This window comes from Fistularia commersonii, chromosome 7, assembly GCF_037954325.1.
Source record: "Fistularia commersonii isolate RoL2024-O1a breed Wild chromosome 7, RoL_Fcom_v1.0, whole genome shotgun sequence".
In the NCBI taxonomy this organism is placed as follows: Eukaryota; Metazoa; Chordata; class Actinopteri; order Syngnathiformes; family Fistulariidae; genus Fistularia; species Fistularia commersonii.
In genome coordinates, this window is record NC_141290.1 from 2,107,732 (window position 1) to 2,123,769 (window position 16,038).

The window sequence follows — 16,038 nt, forward strand, 5'->3', positions numbered from 1 at the left end:
AACTTCACGCTCCTGGCTCGCTCACATCTGTTTTTCAAGATCGTTTTACCGCTTGTAGTCGCATTGACAGGTCGGTAATAGATCCGTACTTGGATTTTTGGAGGTCGGATAGATAATACTTTTCTACAAACTGGGACGTTGTCCTGCGCTCAGAGTAGCGCGGTTGCTGGAGCCTATCCCGGCTGTGATTGGGCGATAGGCAGGGTACAACCTGGACCGGTTGCCACTTGATTACAAGGCGACATATAGAAGCATACAAGTATTGACCCTCTCTTCCACACGTCTTGTCAATGTAAGGCGTCCAATGAATCCGTTGCATGTTTTGGCACCCCAGGCAGACTCGAGGACAACATGGGGACTTCAAAATTGAACCTTCTTGCCGTGATAACCACCTTAAGGGTTATATATTATCGCTTTTAAAATATTTGTCCCGATTTGGATCGGACACACTTCGCCAAACGTCAACATCCCGGGAATACCGAATGCCAGCGGATATTGGGATCTGGCTTGTTTACCGCTCAGCTTATCAATATCAGCTGCCGTTGCTTTCAAACCGTTGGCTCCGGACAGGCTGATATCGAATTAATGCCGTGGCCTACATTCCCGGCCGACGTCCATCAATGTTTAACAGCTTCAGTGGCCGGCTGGGGAAACCGTCACAGCCGATGATCTTCTATTTTAGATATTATCTCGATCCTTTCTACCCTTCCTGAGCCATCTTTGCCCTCTGTTGAAATGGAGCCGGGGTTTCGAGCTAGGTGGTCTTCAGCCTGAATGATACACGATCATGATAGCTCCGCTCCGGGGGTTTGGGATGTTAGCATGTTGGATAGCGTGAGCCACGTCACTCTTTAAACCCTCCAGCCAGCAGCATCGCTACGCTCCCGGGCTACTTGTGGAGTCTCTAAGAGCGGAACGGTAGCCGTAGCGTTCAGCTACCGCGCTCTACAGGTCTTCTCTTATAGTTAGCGCTAGGCTAGCTCTGGTATGGTCCATTGTTGTTGTGGCCGTAGCGCTCAGCTACAGCGCTCTACACGTTTTCTCTTATAGTTAGCGTTAGGCTAGCTCTGGTATGGTCCACCGTTGTTGTGGCAGAAGACGTTTAGCTACCGCGCTCTACAGGTTTTCTCTTATAGTTAGCGCTAGGCTAGCTCTGGTATGGTCCATTGTTGTTGTGGCCGTAGCGCTCTGCTACAGCGCTCTACAGGTTTTCTCTTATAGTTAGCGCTAGGCTAGCTCTGGTATGGTCCACCATTGTTGTGGCCGTAGCGTTGAGCTACCACGCTCTACAGGTTTTCTCTTACAGTTAGCGCTAGGCTAGCTCTGGTATGGTCCACCGTTGTTGTGGCCGTAGCGTTCAGCTACCGCGGTCTACAGGTTTTCTCTTATAGTTAGCGCTAGGCTAGCTCTGGTATGGTCCACCGTTGTTGTGGCCGTAGCGTTCAGCTACCGCGGTCTACAGGTTTTCTCTTATAGTTAGCGCTAGGCTAGCTCTGGTATGGTCCACCGTTGTTGTGGCAGAAGACGTTTAGCCACCGCGCTCTACAGGTTTTCTCTTATAGTTAGCGCTAGGCTAGCTCTGGTATGGTCCACCATTGTTGTGGCCGTAGCGTTGAGCTACCGCGCTCTACAGGTTTTCTCTTACAGTTAGCGCTAGGCTAGCTCTGGTACGGTCCATTGTTGTTGTGGCCGTAGCGCTCAGCTACAGCGCTCTACAGGTTTTCTCTTATAGTTAGCGCTAGGCTAGCTCTGGTATGGTCCACTGTTGTTGTGGCCGCAGCGTTCAGCTACCGCGGTCTACAGGTTTTCTCTTATAGTCAGCGCTAGGCTAGCTCTGGTATGGTCCACTGTTGTTGTGGTCGTAGCGTTCAGCTACCGCAGTCTACAGGTTTTCTCTTATAGTTAGCGCTAGGCTAGCTCTGGTATGGTCCACCGTTGTTGTGGCAGAAGACGTTTAGCTACCGCGCTCTACAGGTTTTCTCTTATAGTTAGCGCTAGGCTAGCTCTGGTATGGTCCATTGTTGTTGCAGCCGTAGCGCTCTGCTACAGCGCCCTACAGGTTTTCTCTTATAGTTAGCGCTAGGCTAGCTCTGGTATGGTCCACCGTTGTTGTGGCCGTAGCGTTCAGCTACCGCGGTCTACAGGTTTTCTCTTATAGTTAGCGCTAGGCTAGCTCTGGTATGGTCCACCATTGTTGTGGCCGTAGCGTTGAGCTACCGCGCTCCACAGGTTTTCTCTGACAGTTAGCGCTAGGCTAGCTCTGGTACGGTCCATTGTTGTTGTGGCCGTAGCGCTCAGCTACCGCGCTCTACAGGTTTTCCCTTATAGTTAGCGCTAGGCTAGCTCTGGTATGGTCAACTGTTGTTTTTACTGTTATGCTATTAATGTATTATGTCCGCTATTAGCATACAACTCTCGTCGCTGCTCCAAGACGTCATTTGTGCCTCGAACCCCCTTCTTTCTGCCCAACTACTTCGCTCGTGGAGGAATGTCGGGAGTCAGTCAACCATTTTAAATAACGCACGTCCCGACCTGTAAAAAGCTGGTGAGACATCTGTGTTGCGAATTCTGATTCAACGTGACTCGCGTTGCTACGCCGGACGACATTTTTACCGATATCCGTTGCACCACAGATTGAACCCATTCCCAGATTTGAGCAATTTCTCATTTCCCAGCGAACACAGTCATACGTTTCCACAGAACCAGATGCAACGATCTGACGCGATTCTACTTGTATCACAAGTACTTTCTCGTCAAGACCATTTCTTCAGAAGCCTCGACCCGAGCCAGGGACACCAAAAGAAAAAAAAAAAAAAAAACAGCAGCAGGAGGGATTTATTCATCTTTCCAGAGAGCTTAAAACCGGATGAAGTTTCGGAGGGAGGGCTTGCGGGACCGAGAGTCAGCACAAGATTAAACACAACCGAATCGATTTTATTTATAGAGCCCTTTTTTTGGGGAAAAAAAAAAAAAAGGGATGAAGATGTCGGCGGTTGTTTTCATGGTCGCTTCGGGCGGCGTTTTTAAATTTGACATTCCTGTCGAGTGACGGCGTTGTCGTCGACGTTACGGCAAAGTAGCGGCGTTAGCTAGCGAAGCGACAGCACGCGGGTTTACACTCTGACCCCATTGGTTGGATCGGGGTCACGTGATCGTATAGGATTGAATGACTCCTTTGTGTACATTTTAGCTGATGGAAGTACTTTCAAATTATTGTATATTATCTCCGATCTGATCAGTCATGTGTGCTGGACGTACACAGCTGCAGAGTTGCGGTTTTAAATCTTGGTATTTGGTTGAATGTGAGTTTTGTATGTCCGGATCATGTGATTGCTATGGCGACGATATGCTAACTTGTGTTGCTAAAAGCTGCGCGGTGGCTTCCGTGTGCCCGCGACGTTATTGATTTGCACGTTTCACCGGATTATCGGGATTTTAAAGTCAGCGTTTCATTTCAAGCTAAAAGATAGCATTTGTTTGCGTTTTGTCACTGTTATAAAGGTATAAGTGCCAATAAATATGAATGAAGAGACAATTTGAAAATAGCCAAAAAAACAAATAATAGACAGCAGAGAGAACAACAACAACAAGGATAAGAATGGACAACAGAATGGGGGAAAAAAAAACAGACAACACCAACGTAAACAGAGTGACAATAGCATTGATACGGCTAAAGTAAATAAACAACAGTAGGCAGGATGCTAGCGGGCTGAGACCAACAAGGATAAAAAAAAAGACAGCAGAGTTAAAACACGACATGTTAGCGGGTGAGGTGGTGAGGTCGTGGTCACACAGATGCCAGTCGGTTCTGCACCGGGACTGGGCTGGTGGTGCCGGGGGCGCGAAGGATGGTCCAGGATAGCTCCCGGTTTGCCCTTCAACCTCCCCGCTGCCATCCATTGGAGATGGTCCAGGTTCAGTCCCACCGCCAAGCGGGTTTGTTTTGTATCTGGCCTGAGTGGCGCCGGTTGCTGCAGGGCAGGTCATGGGCGTCACTGAGCTTTAGCCTGGGTCGGTTGCGGGTCAGTCGCCGGACCTCCAGCGACATCCCTCCATTGGCTTCAGTGCCAAAGAGTCTTTGGGCGAGACACCAGACCCCAAAGCTGCTCCCAATGGCCGGGTTAGAAGCTAGCCGCCTAGCTTATAGCGCTAATAAGTGGTGACCATTTGCTGTAACGAGTCGCCTAGCTTATAGCGCTAATAAGTGGTGACCATTTGCTGTAACGAGTCGCCTTCGCTGGGGAACAATTACGACCAGTGGTTTTCAAGCTCCGCAAAAGTGGACGAGAAGGTACTCCAAAAAAATCACCGGGACTCAGACCCAGAGATCAGTACCATCTACACCGCGGTGCAGAACATCCCGCTTGACTGCCACCATGCAGCTCGGCACCTGTAGGACCCACTGCCCGCAGGTAGAAGGTACAGTTCCATCCAGGCCCCGAACAAAAAGACTCGCCAACAGCCTGAACCCTGTGGCCATAAGACCCTTAAACTCAAGATAACGACTGCTTACAAATCCTCAAACTGCTTAAAACTGCTTAAATGTTTACACTGGGGTTATATTATACTCTCCAATTCAGGAAGCAAACTACGCCGTGTTGTTGCTCCATACATCATTTTGTTGCCTTTTGGACAATGACAATAAATCTTGAATCTTCTTCTATGTACACGGCGGCAAATCAGTTCTGGACCGCCGATCTTCCACAGAAATCCAACATTCTTGGCGGCCAGGAAACAACCGCCTTCTGCCTCGACCGGTTGGCGTCAAGCACGAGTGATCTGTTACTAGTAGCGCTAACAGTTGTATGCTAATAGCTGAAATGATAAAATAATAGCTTTAATATTAAAAAAAAAAATGTTAAGAATGGTGGACGCCTGGCAAGACGGTTGTAGGAGATCAACCCCAACCCCCCTGCAACCTGGGATTTAAATTCTTAAACTGCATTAAAAAGAATTACCGTAATTAACGGACTATAAGCCGCGACCTTTTTCACACTGCGGCTTTAACAACAATGTGGCTAATTTATGGATTTTTTTGGGCTATCCCCCGTCATGCCACCGAAACATTTAACCTCGTCACATCGAACCGATGAAAATGAATTTTGTGGCCGTTCGATTCCGACACGGAAGAAGACGACTTGAATGGTTTTAGCGTGCAGACGGAAGACGAAGTTAGCGATCAGCTAACAGCTAAAAAATGTTTCTGTGTAAATATCTCATGTTACAACGTGGGGTGTGTATATGTACACATGTATTTATTTTGTTATTTTCAGTGCTCAGCAGTCCTAAAATTACGGCAATCCCGATATTGCTATTTTCTCAAAAAATTTTGATTAATTTGTTTATAAGTCCGCTTTATTTAAAATCCTGTAGAAATAATTCAGAGCAGGGAGCAGGGGTCGCCCACCTGCAGATCACCACTGGTGGCCTTTGTTTTTGTTTTTTTTCATAAGGAAAATTGCAAATTCCTGGAAATAATGTTTTTTTTTTCCGTTTTTTTTTTTTTTTTTTCATAAATGGGGCCACTGTCTCTTTGTTTTTAATTTTTTTTTTTTTTTTTTTTTTTTTTTTTTTTTTTAAACCTTCCACAATGAAAATATTCTGAACGCCGCCCCATATTGACGGAATTCCCCCCCCGCCGGAGACAAAACAGTCGAGTCTGTGTCCGTAATAAGCGATTAAATGATGCGAAGTTTAGTAATTGGAGACCGGGCAAAGGGGTTGAGATGCAAAGGGGAAAAGCCCTGGTTGACTGCTGCTTCCAATTACATTATAATTGTTTAACGGCAATAACCTAATCAAATATGGGATGTGATGCGGAATCCTGGAAGGCATGAATGTTTGCTCTGTCAGCACCTGAAGAGGGAATGCACTTTTAAAAAAACTGCTTTCTAACTGGACCTCCTCCAGCCTGAGGTCGGATATCACCGACCCACACCTTCCTGGACGTCTTTGCAGAAGATGGTAGATGTAGAATGAGAGGGTAAATGATGACGTGTGGATGAATTGTTGTGCGTCTCGAAATGTCGTGTGAATGAGAGGCTGAATGGTTGCATGTCCATATAAGACGTGGGATTAGCATTTTATGATGGATGAATAAGTGAATGAATGGATGTTTGATGTGTGAATGAGAGGGTGAATGTTTCTTGTGACATGTAAGTGAATGGTTTTATGCCTGAAATGTGAAGGAGTGAGTGAAGGGTTGCATGTTTCTATAGCATGTGAATGAGAGAGTGAATGGTTGTACATCCATATATGGCATGTGAATGGTTGCATGTCCACATGACATGTGAATGAGAGGGTGAATGGTTGTACATCCATATATGGCATGTGAATGAACGGTTGAGTTGTTGCATGTCCATATATGGCATGTGATTGAGAAGGTGAATGGTTGCACGTCCATATATGGCATGTGAATGGTTGCATGTCCATATATGGCATGTGAATGAGAGGGTGAATGGTTGCACATCCATATATGGCATGTGAATGGTTGCATGTCCATATATGGCATGTGATTGAGAAGGTGAATGGTTGCATGTCCATATATGGCATGTAAATGGTTGCATGTCCATATATGGCATGTGAATGAGAGGGTGAATGGTTGCATGTCCATATATGGCATGTGAATGGTTGCCTGCCCATATATGACATGTGAATAGTTGCATGTCCATATATGACGTGTGAATAAGATGCGGGATGAATGATTGAGTGAACGGCTGCATGTCATGGTTAAATGGTTAAATGTTGCATGTGTCTATATGACGTGTCAATGGTTGATGGTCTCTATATGCGGCGCTAAGACCCGCTGGCGTCCGGTCTAAAGTGGAGCCCCGCCTCTCGCCCAGTGACGGCCGGGATCGGCTCCAGCACCCCCACGACCCCGCCTGCAGGATTAGCGGTGTAGCTAATGAATGAACGAATGTCCAAATTACATTACATTTCAGATAACCAGCACATTGTCCTTCGTAAATGTAGTAATTCTTCTTTTATTGAAATTCTGGCGAAAGCCAAGTCCAGCATTTCTAACAAGACCATCTAAATAGGCAATTCAGTCCAAAAAAAAAAAAAAAGATTTAAATCAGACAACCATCTGCTTTCAGATAAAGACCGTAAAATCACATGTCCCAGTTTTCACCGTCAACACAAATTCAAATTATGGGACCGAAAACACTGTCTGGAAATACCGTCTCCGGTCCTCACTTTGGTTTCTGGCCCGAGAACAAGGCGCGATCTCAACTTGCCTTTTTCACGAGGCCGAACGGCAAAGCCTGCCGGGGAAGACGAGGATCTAGTTCGTCCCAAAATGGGCCGTTCTGCTGCAGAAACGGCATTTATCTGCTCCGATCTGGTTTGAGTTCCCAGACTCACGATGACCTGAATAGCTCCGTCAGATTTTTCTTACCCCCCCGACCCTCCCTTACCGCCGCGCACAGTTATTAGCAAAGTAGCTCCGATCACCAGCATAGGATCTTACTGGTTTATGAATGGCTCAAATGTGACTTGGGAGAAGGATTAGCCTTCCGCGCCGCGGTTCGCTAAACTAGTTTTAGGTTTCCTTGCGAGACCACGTACTTCTCTGAACCTCCGAGCCTTTTATCGTAGCGGTTAGCATGAACGCACACGCGTGCGTCAAGACAAAAGGTTGTGAAATCCAGCACTTCTCCTTCCCCGACCGGTACTTTCGCGTGGAAATTCCACCAAAGAGATGTATCGCCAAAACAACTTGGACGGGCTTTTAATGTCAGTCATACTCCATTTGCCTAGGACAGGCTAATTTATTCATTCCTTCTCCACGCCGTCGATCCAACAGTCGCAACAGAAATGGGATCGGTTCGCCGAGCTTCCTCTCCTTCTGTAACCCCCCTCCTCTTCTTCTTGGTCTCCAGGAAACGCGCCTTAAAGAAGGAATCGTCCGACTCCAGCCTCAGGAAGAGCCGCTGCGCTCCGAGCTGCTGAGCGGGAAGTTCACCGTGCTGGTAGGTCCACGGCGGCTCCTCACAGAAGCTACATAGCATGCTAATAAAAACAAGTGTATTTTCTTTTTTATAAAATATGAGATCAGCTCGTCCTCTGGGTTGCAGGGAAACGTCGAGGTTATGGATTGAAAACAAGATTTGTATATTGAATATAAAATTCATATTTAATATCAATAGCGCGGCACAGGGGTTAGCGATTAGCGGTTAGCAGTTCGGCTTGATGGCATGTTCTAGCAAGTCCAAACTCACGCAGGAGGTTCACCGGAAACCCAACAGTGCCCAGATGTGTGAATGAAAGGATGAATGCTCGCATTTGGTTGGACGATGTGACGCGTGAACGGTTGAATGTCTCCCAATGCGGCCCTGTGACCGCCTCTCAGCCAATCACAGCGAAGATAGGCTCCGCCAGAGTGTACAAAGGAATCCGATAGAGACATGCAGGCTATCTAGATAGCACAGACGTGTGAATGAGAGGGTGAACGGGATGTGTCTCGAGAAGATGTGAATGAGAGGGTGAATTGTTTTTTGTCCCGTCTTGACATGTGAATGAGAGGGTGAATGGCGATATGTTTCGAAAAAGACGTGAATGAGAGGGTGAACAGTCTCTACACTACTAGCAACGACAGAATGAGTGTTTGTACGTCAATGACGAATGAATGAGAGGCTGAATAGTTCTTTGTCTTTTAATAACATTTAAATGAGAGGGCGAACGGTTGGTTGTTTATATAACAGGTGAATGAGAGGGTGATTAGTTGTTTACCCCTGAAGGATGTGCAAATAGTCTCTTTGTGACATTTAAATGTCCACGTTGTGGAGGAACAATTTCTAAATGAGTTCAAATTCATATTTCTAGCAAGATATTCTGAACGTTAGCTTATTATTTATCCATAACCGCGATAATCGCTTCCCTTTAGCTAGATGTAGCTTTTTGTCGGCTGATACAGGAACCCCCCCCAACACACACACACACACACACTGTCACACACTCCACTTCCCATTTTCCTTCCCCGCTGACACGCCACATCAGCATCGATGCTGCGCATTCCCCCGCCTGACGTCTCGCGTCGCCCCCCTCCAGCCTCGGCAGCCGCTTCACATCCTGCCCGGGTGTATTTTTAGCGTCCTAGAACGCGCGTCATGTTCGCCTGCAGAGGAAGGAGGGCGTCGGAATACCTCTGCCGCGCTCCGTCCAGCATCCGCCCCGTTCCCGCGGAGCCCTCGGATGGCCCTTTCTGGGAAATCCTTGAGGGGGCGGCGGCGTCATCGCGGAGAGCTGCCCCCGCGGAAAAGGCGCCGAGGCTAAGCGGCGCTAAAGCGCCCCCGTGTGGTCGTCGGGAGTTCCTGGTTCCTCCTCCGCCGTCACGCCTCCGAAACCCGGTTGACCTCATTGAAGTGGCTCAAGGCGCCACATGATTTCAATGAAAAACATATGATCGCGACGATTTGCCGAACCTTCTTTCCAGACGCGCTTTGTCCGTTTCTTGCAAAGGGGGCAAAATAGGGTTTCACGTTCTGATGGAGGGACGAGATCCTTCGGCGATTCCGCTTTCTCTGCACCTTCAAGTAGCCTTTGCACTCTAGGATTTCCTCCCAGAGTGCAAAATCTAAGCAGGAGGTTCATTGGAGACATAAAATGCATTACATGAGAGAGTGAATGGTCTCTGTATGACGTGCAAATGAGTTATAATTATTTTAATTTATTTTATGTACTTTTCTTGCGATTTTATTTCGTTATTTACATTTTTTTTTTAGGTCTGTTTCTTTTGCACATTTTTTTTTTTTTTTTAGATAATCTAATCCCCAGGTTTTTTGGAGTGAATTCAATTTTTGTTTTAAATTTTTGTACAGATGTCTATGTCTGATATTCGTGATTTTTTTTAATTTTTTTTACTTTAATGTACTTTTATTGGATCATTTCATTCAGTTTTATTGTTCTAATTTCTTTTGCACATTTTTTTCATGAAATTAAAAAATCCTCAATTTTTTGGTTGAATAAAGTTCAATATTCAATTAGAGAATAATGTAGAAATACACAAGTGTCTACGTCTCAATGACATGTGAATGAGTGATATTTATTAATTTGAATGTACTTTTATTTCATTATTTTATTAGTTTTTTTCTATAGTTTAATTTTTTCCCAGATACTTGAACGTTTTTGGGGGTTAATCGAGGTTTCACATTAAATTGAGAATAATGTAGAAATCCACAAATGTCTATGTCTTAATAACATGTGAATGAGTTTTTTTTTGTTTTGTTTTTTTATTTAAATGGACTTTTATTTGATTATTTTTAACATGTTTTTTCATAGTTTCAAGTTATTTTGCAATTTTTTTTTAAAGAAAATAAAAAGTCCTCAGTGTTTTTGGGTTGAACGAAGATTTAATATTCTTTTGGAGAATAATGTCACGTCTTTGTCTCAAAATGACATCTGACGGAGAGAGTCCTTCTATTTTATCTCCTTTTATTTAACCTTTTTTTCGTTTGTTTTTTCTTTTTTTTCTTTGTTTTTTTTGTTTTTCTTTTGAACACCGAGGATGCTAAAATGCTAACCCCATGCCGCGGTTGTGTTCCAGAGTGTTCGTGATCCCTCGGGGGCCTCCATCGCCTTGTACACAGCCAAACTGCATCATCCCAACAAAACAGGCAACCACGTCGTGCTTCAGGCACTCTTCTACCTCCTGGACCGTGCCGTTGAGAGGTTAGCCACTCCTTAATTTATACAAATATTTATATCATTTGATACCTAGGCCTTCAGAGGGGCTCAATTTATCAATCCAATCCTCAATAACTGTTTTATGGCTTTAAAAAACCATCTTGTTAAATGCTTTTCGTCACTGCTAGCTCTGGAATTGCCCGACCTTTCTTAACGATGTCCAGCTTTTCTTGAAAAGTCAGTCTTGTAAATGGCTTGGACGATAAATCGGCAATTATTTCTCTTCCTTCAGCTAGCGCGGGTTGACAAATTTGTGATTGTGCAGCTCGCTAGCAGCCTGCTAGCTCTTTGACTATCTAATCAAAGGGTCGTTTAACACGCTGACATTAGCGAAGCCTTCTAGAAGGCCTTGGTGTGGCAACTCAAAATTTGATAGGTTCAAGCAACAGTTTAATCTTATTTTTTGCTAGAGTGCCTGTGAATCTAGTTCCGCAGACCTCCAGGCGGATTTCTTTGACTTGCCTAGCAACAAATAATGGCTGTAATGTGATTGGTTAAATGCTTTAATATGAAAATACATGATTGGATGCAGCACAGCCAGATAAAGAGTTATGAACGGAAGGGTACAGATCATTTGGAGTTATTTAAATTTCCATTATTTAAAGGATTCATGTACAAAATTAGTCTGTGATTCAGATATTTTTTAGGCCAGCAGAGAAGGCCCTAGCCTAGTTTCAGAAACCCGGAACTGATAGGTAACTCCGAAAAAGGCCGTCACGCTTTGACAAGCGTCGTCCAATCGGATGCGTCGGCACTCCTTCAGAGCAGACACTTTAGAAAGTGAAAAATTAACTTGTCTAATCAATTTTAAGTATTGTTTACATTCATTGCTCATATATTAATCTCTATTTATTTGTGCTTCCTTGTGAGATTCGAAAGCAGATCAAATGACAAACAATGTCTTTGCAATTGTTTCGATCGTCTGTCCTGCTTAAGTTTTGTTTGATTTTTTTTTTATTTTTTATAATAATTTTACTTTTATTCCAATTTTTATTTCACTATTTTTATTATTTTTCCTTTTTTTATTTTAATTTATTTTGCACTCGTTTGGGTTTTTTTTTTGGGGGGGGGGGGATGAATCAAGTTTTTAGATATATTTTGCAAATAATGTTATGTGATTTCGTCGGGAGTTTTACCCTCTGTGAAGCGATGATGAGACTAGTTAAACTGGATAAACTAGTCCCTTCCGTGACGCATCCGTTGCCTCGGCAGCTTTGAAACCCAGAGGAACGGCCTGGTGTTCATCTACGACATGGCGGGTTCCAACTACACCAACTTCGAGCTGGACCTGAGCAAGAAGATCCTCAACCTGCTGAAGGTACGAGGCTAACGGACGCTCCGACTGCTTTTTGGGACGCAAAAAAAATTCAATCCATCAAATAGTCACATGCAGGATATGGAAATTAGGTGAACGGTCTCTGAAAATAATAGTAATAATAATACTTCTATTATTGTAATACTGTATGATCCCCAAAGGGAATTCGTGGATCACAGCAGCGGAACAATAAATATAAATATAAATATAAATATAAATATAAATATAAATATAAATATAAATAAAAGAGACAATTAAAAGGACAAAGACAAAAAATAGATAACATATTACGACAATAACAAGGATAAATATGAATGAAAGGGTGAACAACTGAATGTGTCCGAAAGATTGGAATAATAATAATAATAATAATAATAATAACAATAATAATAATAATACATCATTTGTTACAGCAGCGCAACTATAATGATAAAAATGAATATAAATATAAATAAAAAAGACAATTAAAAGTACTAAGACAACAGCAAGGATAAAAATGGATGAGAGGGTGATGTTTCTGCAAAATGTGAGTATTTATAATAATAATAATAATAATACTTTATTAATTCCCATAGGGGAAATTCATTGGTCACAGCAGTGCAACAATAAATATAAATATAAATATAAATATAAATAAAAGAGACAAGTAAAAGGACAAAGACAAAAAATAGATAACATATTATGACAATAACAAGGATAAATATGAATGAAAGGGTTAACAACTGTATGTGTCCGAAAGATTGGAATAATAATAATAATAATAATAACAATAGGTCATTTGTTACAGCTGTGCAACTTTAATGATAAATATGAATATAAATATAAATAAAAAGGACCATTAAAAAGTACTAAGACAACAGCAAGAGTAAAAATGGATGAGAGGGTGAATGATTGGATGTTTCTGAAAAATGTGAGTAGTAATAATAATAATGATAATAATAACAAAAACAATAACATCCCCATAGGGGAAATTGATCGGTCAGAGCAGTGCAACAATAAATATAAATATTGATATAAATATAATCATAAATATAAATAAAAGAGACAATTAGAAGTATGAAGACAAAAAATAAATAAATGAATAACAGAATGATGGTAATAACTAGGATAAATATGATGAATGACTGTATGTGTCTGAAAGATAGGAACAATAATAATAATAATAAAAATACATCATTTGTTACAGCAGCGCAACTATAATGATAAATATGAATATAAATATAAATAAAAAAGAGCATTAAAAGTACTAAGACAACAGCGAGGATAAAAATGGATTAGAATAATATAGTAATACTTTATTTACCCCATAGTTGTATGTCTCTCTATGACGTAAGAACGAGAGGGTTAATGTTCGTCTGTTTTTAGAAGAGCTTTTATAAGAAATTGAGAAAAAGGAAAACAAAAATCCGCTTTTCTTCAGATTCTTTTATTTAACATTTTATTAGCATTTAAAGAAAATGATCATGTGATTCCCTTTTTTTTTTTTTTTTGCTTCTCTTGTTAAATATATTATTTCATTTTCGCATTATCTTCAAAATGTTTTGAGAAAAGGCCCGAGAAAATAGATACTTTTAGAGAAGGAATTTCCCTCAAGGGACTAATAAAGTACAATAAAATAAATTTAGTTGTCACAGCAGTGACATGTTTTACCACGGAAAGATGTTACAGGAAATATTTTTTTGCAAACTTTTAATTCAATAAATGACGGTAACATCTACAACTAATGGTACATAACGCAAATTTTGCACAATTTTGCAGCAGCTCTACTTCCTATCATAAACGCGAGCAGGTTTGACCAAACACAGGAAGGAAGGTACCTTAATTAACCTTTAAAAATCCCTAAACTAGCCGCATCCTTGTAAAAGCCTTAGTTCTCAAAGCGTGCGGGGAAAGAAAATATCGGTTTAAACGCCGGAATTTACGGCGATAGCGCATGTTTAGCAGTCAGGATTGTCTCCTGGAAGTTTGTGACGCCCCCGGTCTCCCTCCACCAGGGGGCGTTCCCCGCCAGGCTCAAGAAGGTGCTGATCGTCGGGGCCCCCGTCTGGTTCCGGGTCCCCTACAACCTGCTGAGCCTCCTCCTGAAGGAGAAGCTGAGGGAGAGGGTAACTATCCGCAAGCGATCATTCGATCACAGGTTTCTCCAATCTAACCTTCACGTATTCCCCGGGGTCGCAACTCCTGGCAGATGTTAGTGGACCGCATTTACCGCGAGTGGTTTAGTTTCCCAGAGGAAGAAGGTGTAGTTTGGTTGTTGTTCTGGGCCTGGAGGAGGTCCACCGAGTTGTTTACCATGTTGGGGTATTTGCACATTCCTTATTCCCCGTCTTCACTCGAGTGTCCTTGAATAACGTCCCTGACATCCCATAATTCTGCCCCAGAGTTTACACCAAACAGCTCACGGAGACGTGCAGCGTCCCAAAGACTAAACAGTGGCGACTGCACAAATGTGCAAATGAAAACACAATGATTCGTTTCAGTTGCCCCGGTTTTCTTATCTTGGTTCCAAATCTGTGAAGGTACATCTGCTTCTTTTTCCCTGGGCTGCTCCTTCCCAGGGTCCCCTCAGCCAATCACCTGCCACCATCTAACCGTCTTCTCTCCTACTGCCTTCCAGCCATAAACCTCTTCTGTGGTCTTCCTCAAGACCTCCTTCAGCATCCTTCTATCGTCACCTTCAGAGCGGGTATGCTCTGAACCATATTGGCCTCAAGTACTTCTAATACGCCTTCTTCTTTAGTTTGTTGATTTCCGAGAAGGTTCCTGAAGTCTCCAAACCATCTGAGTTTACTTTATCTTCAGAGCATCTAACCTGCGCTGTCCCTCTGATCCTCTCCATCCTCACTCCCCAAGAGTCCATATCTTCACCTCTGCTGCCTCCTGGCTCTTCCTCAATGTCTCCAAACCAGAAAACTCTTCCGTCCTGTCTTCTCCACCTCTCCTTTCCTTCTGGCCGCTTGTCTTTCATCGCTCAAATTTACACGAGGACGTAAAATTTGTAAATCTGTAAAAATGGCCACCTCGAGTGCCATTGCCCCCTTGAGTACCTCCATGAGGTTATTGCAGGGGTACCTTCTGCTCCCTTCATGGGTCGCCGCAGCCAACCATCTACCCCACCTCACCCTCTCCTACAACCAGGCAACTAGGGAAAGACCTTTTGATGGCCAGGAAAATCCACAGGTTCGGATTGGTCAAGTCAGATGGGCCTACTGGAGTTGTTCTTTGAGCACAGAGCGACTGAATTGGGGGAGTCCAGCAAGGAGTCCGTAGAAGTTGGGGAACATTACCAGGATTCGGGACGCTGATCTCAGGTTTCGTCACTGTGGGGCCGGCGATGTTGCCCTGCACCTTCTTGACAACACGGCTTGAAGGAGCATCGTAGGAGGTGCTGCGATGTCAAACCGCCACCTTGATGGCACAGCGGACTCCGTAATAAGACCTAAAGTTGGGTCTGGTAGCACAACCAAAAAAATCACAGAAAAAGGACCAAGACACCTGGAAGCTGACGGTAGCTTCTGCTAGAGGTCTGCTGGAAATGGGTGATCCCTCGAAAGGAGCAGAATCATCTTCTGGTCAGCATCAGCGTAGAGGAGGATCATGTCCTATCTGTACTATTTGGAGTTTTGAACCTTTTTTGGAGTTTGGAGTTCTGTACCTTTGTCAGGCATTCACAATTCCAATTTTAGTCAGAGGTTGTTCTGGTATGATTTACCCTCCTACTCCATATAGGACAGAATTGATGAAGGTGTTGAGGTTCTCTTTGGGAGTGAGTAGGATAGAGAGGATCAGGAGTCCATCAGAGGGACAGCAAGTCAGGCTGAGATGGTTTGGACATGGACAGAGAAGGGATGGATGGTGAAGATGTGGGCAGAAGGGCGCTGAGGTTGAAGAAAGTCGGGAGGAAGACCAGAGGGATGGAGGGAAAGAGGACATGAAGTTAGTTGGGGTGAGGCAGGCGATCGGTTGAGCAGCCCAAAGGAAAAGTTGACTCCATCTTGCACTCAACTCTTCAACATGTATGTCCTGGTTTTTGA

The 16,038-nt window shown here is 43.6% G+C and overlaps 1 protein-coding gene across 1 annotated transcript in view; it reads left to right on the plus strand.

Moving 5' to 3' along the window:
- The window catches only part of ptpn9a (protein tyrosine phosphatase non-receptor type 9a), a 42,375-nt gene that overhangs the window by 17,074 nt on the left and 9,263 nt on the right, over positions 1-16,038 (plus strand). The window contains exons 3-6 of the mRNA XM_086149077.1: positions 7,887-7,976; positions 10,550-10,674; positions 11,902-12,007; positions 13,999-14,109. Coding sequence (XP_086005203.1) covers positions 7,887-7,976; positions 10,550-10,674; positions 11,902-12,007; positions 13,999-14,109 — 432 coding nt within the window. The remainder of the gene's footprint in view (positions 1-7,886; positions 7,977-10,549; positions 10,675-11,901; positions 12,008-13,998; positions 14,110-16,038) is intronic.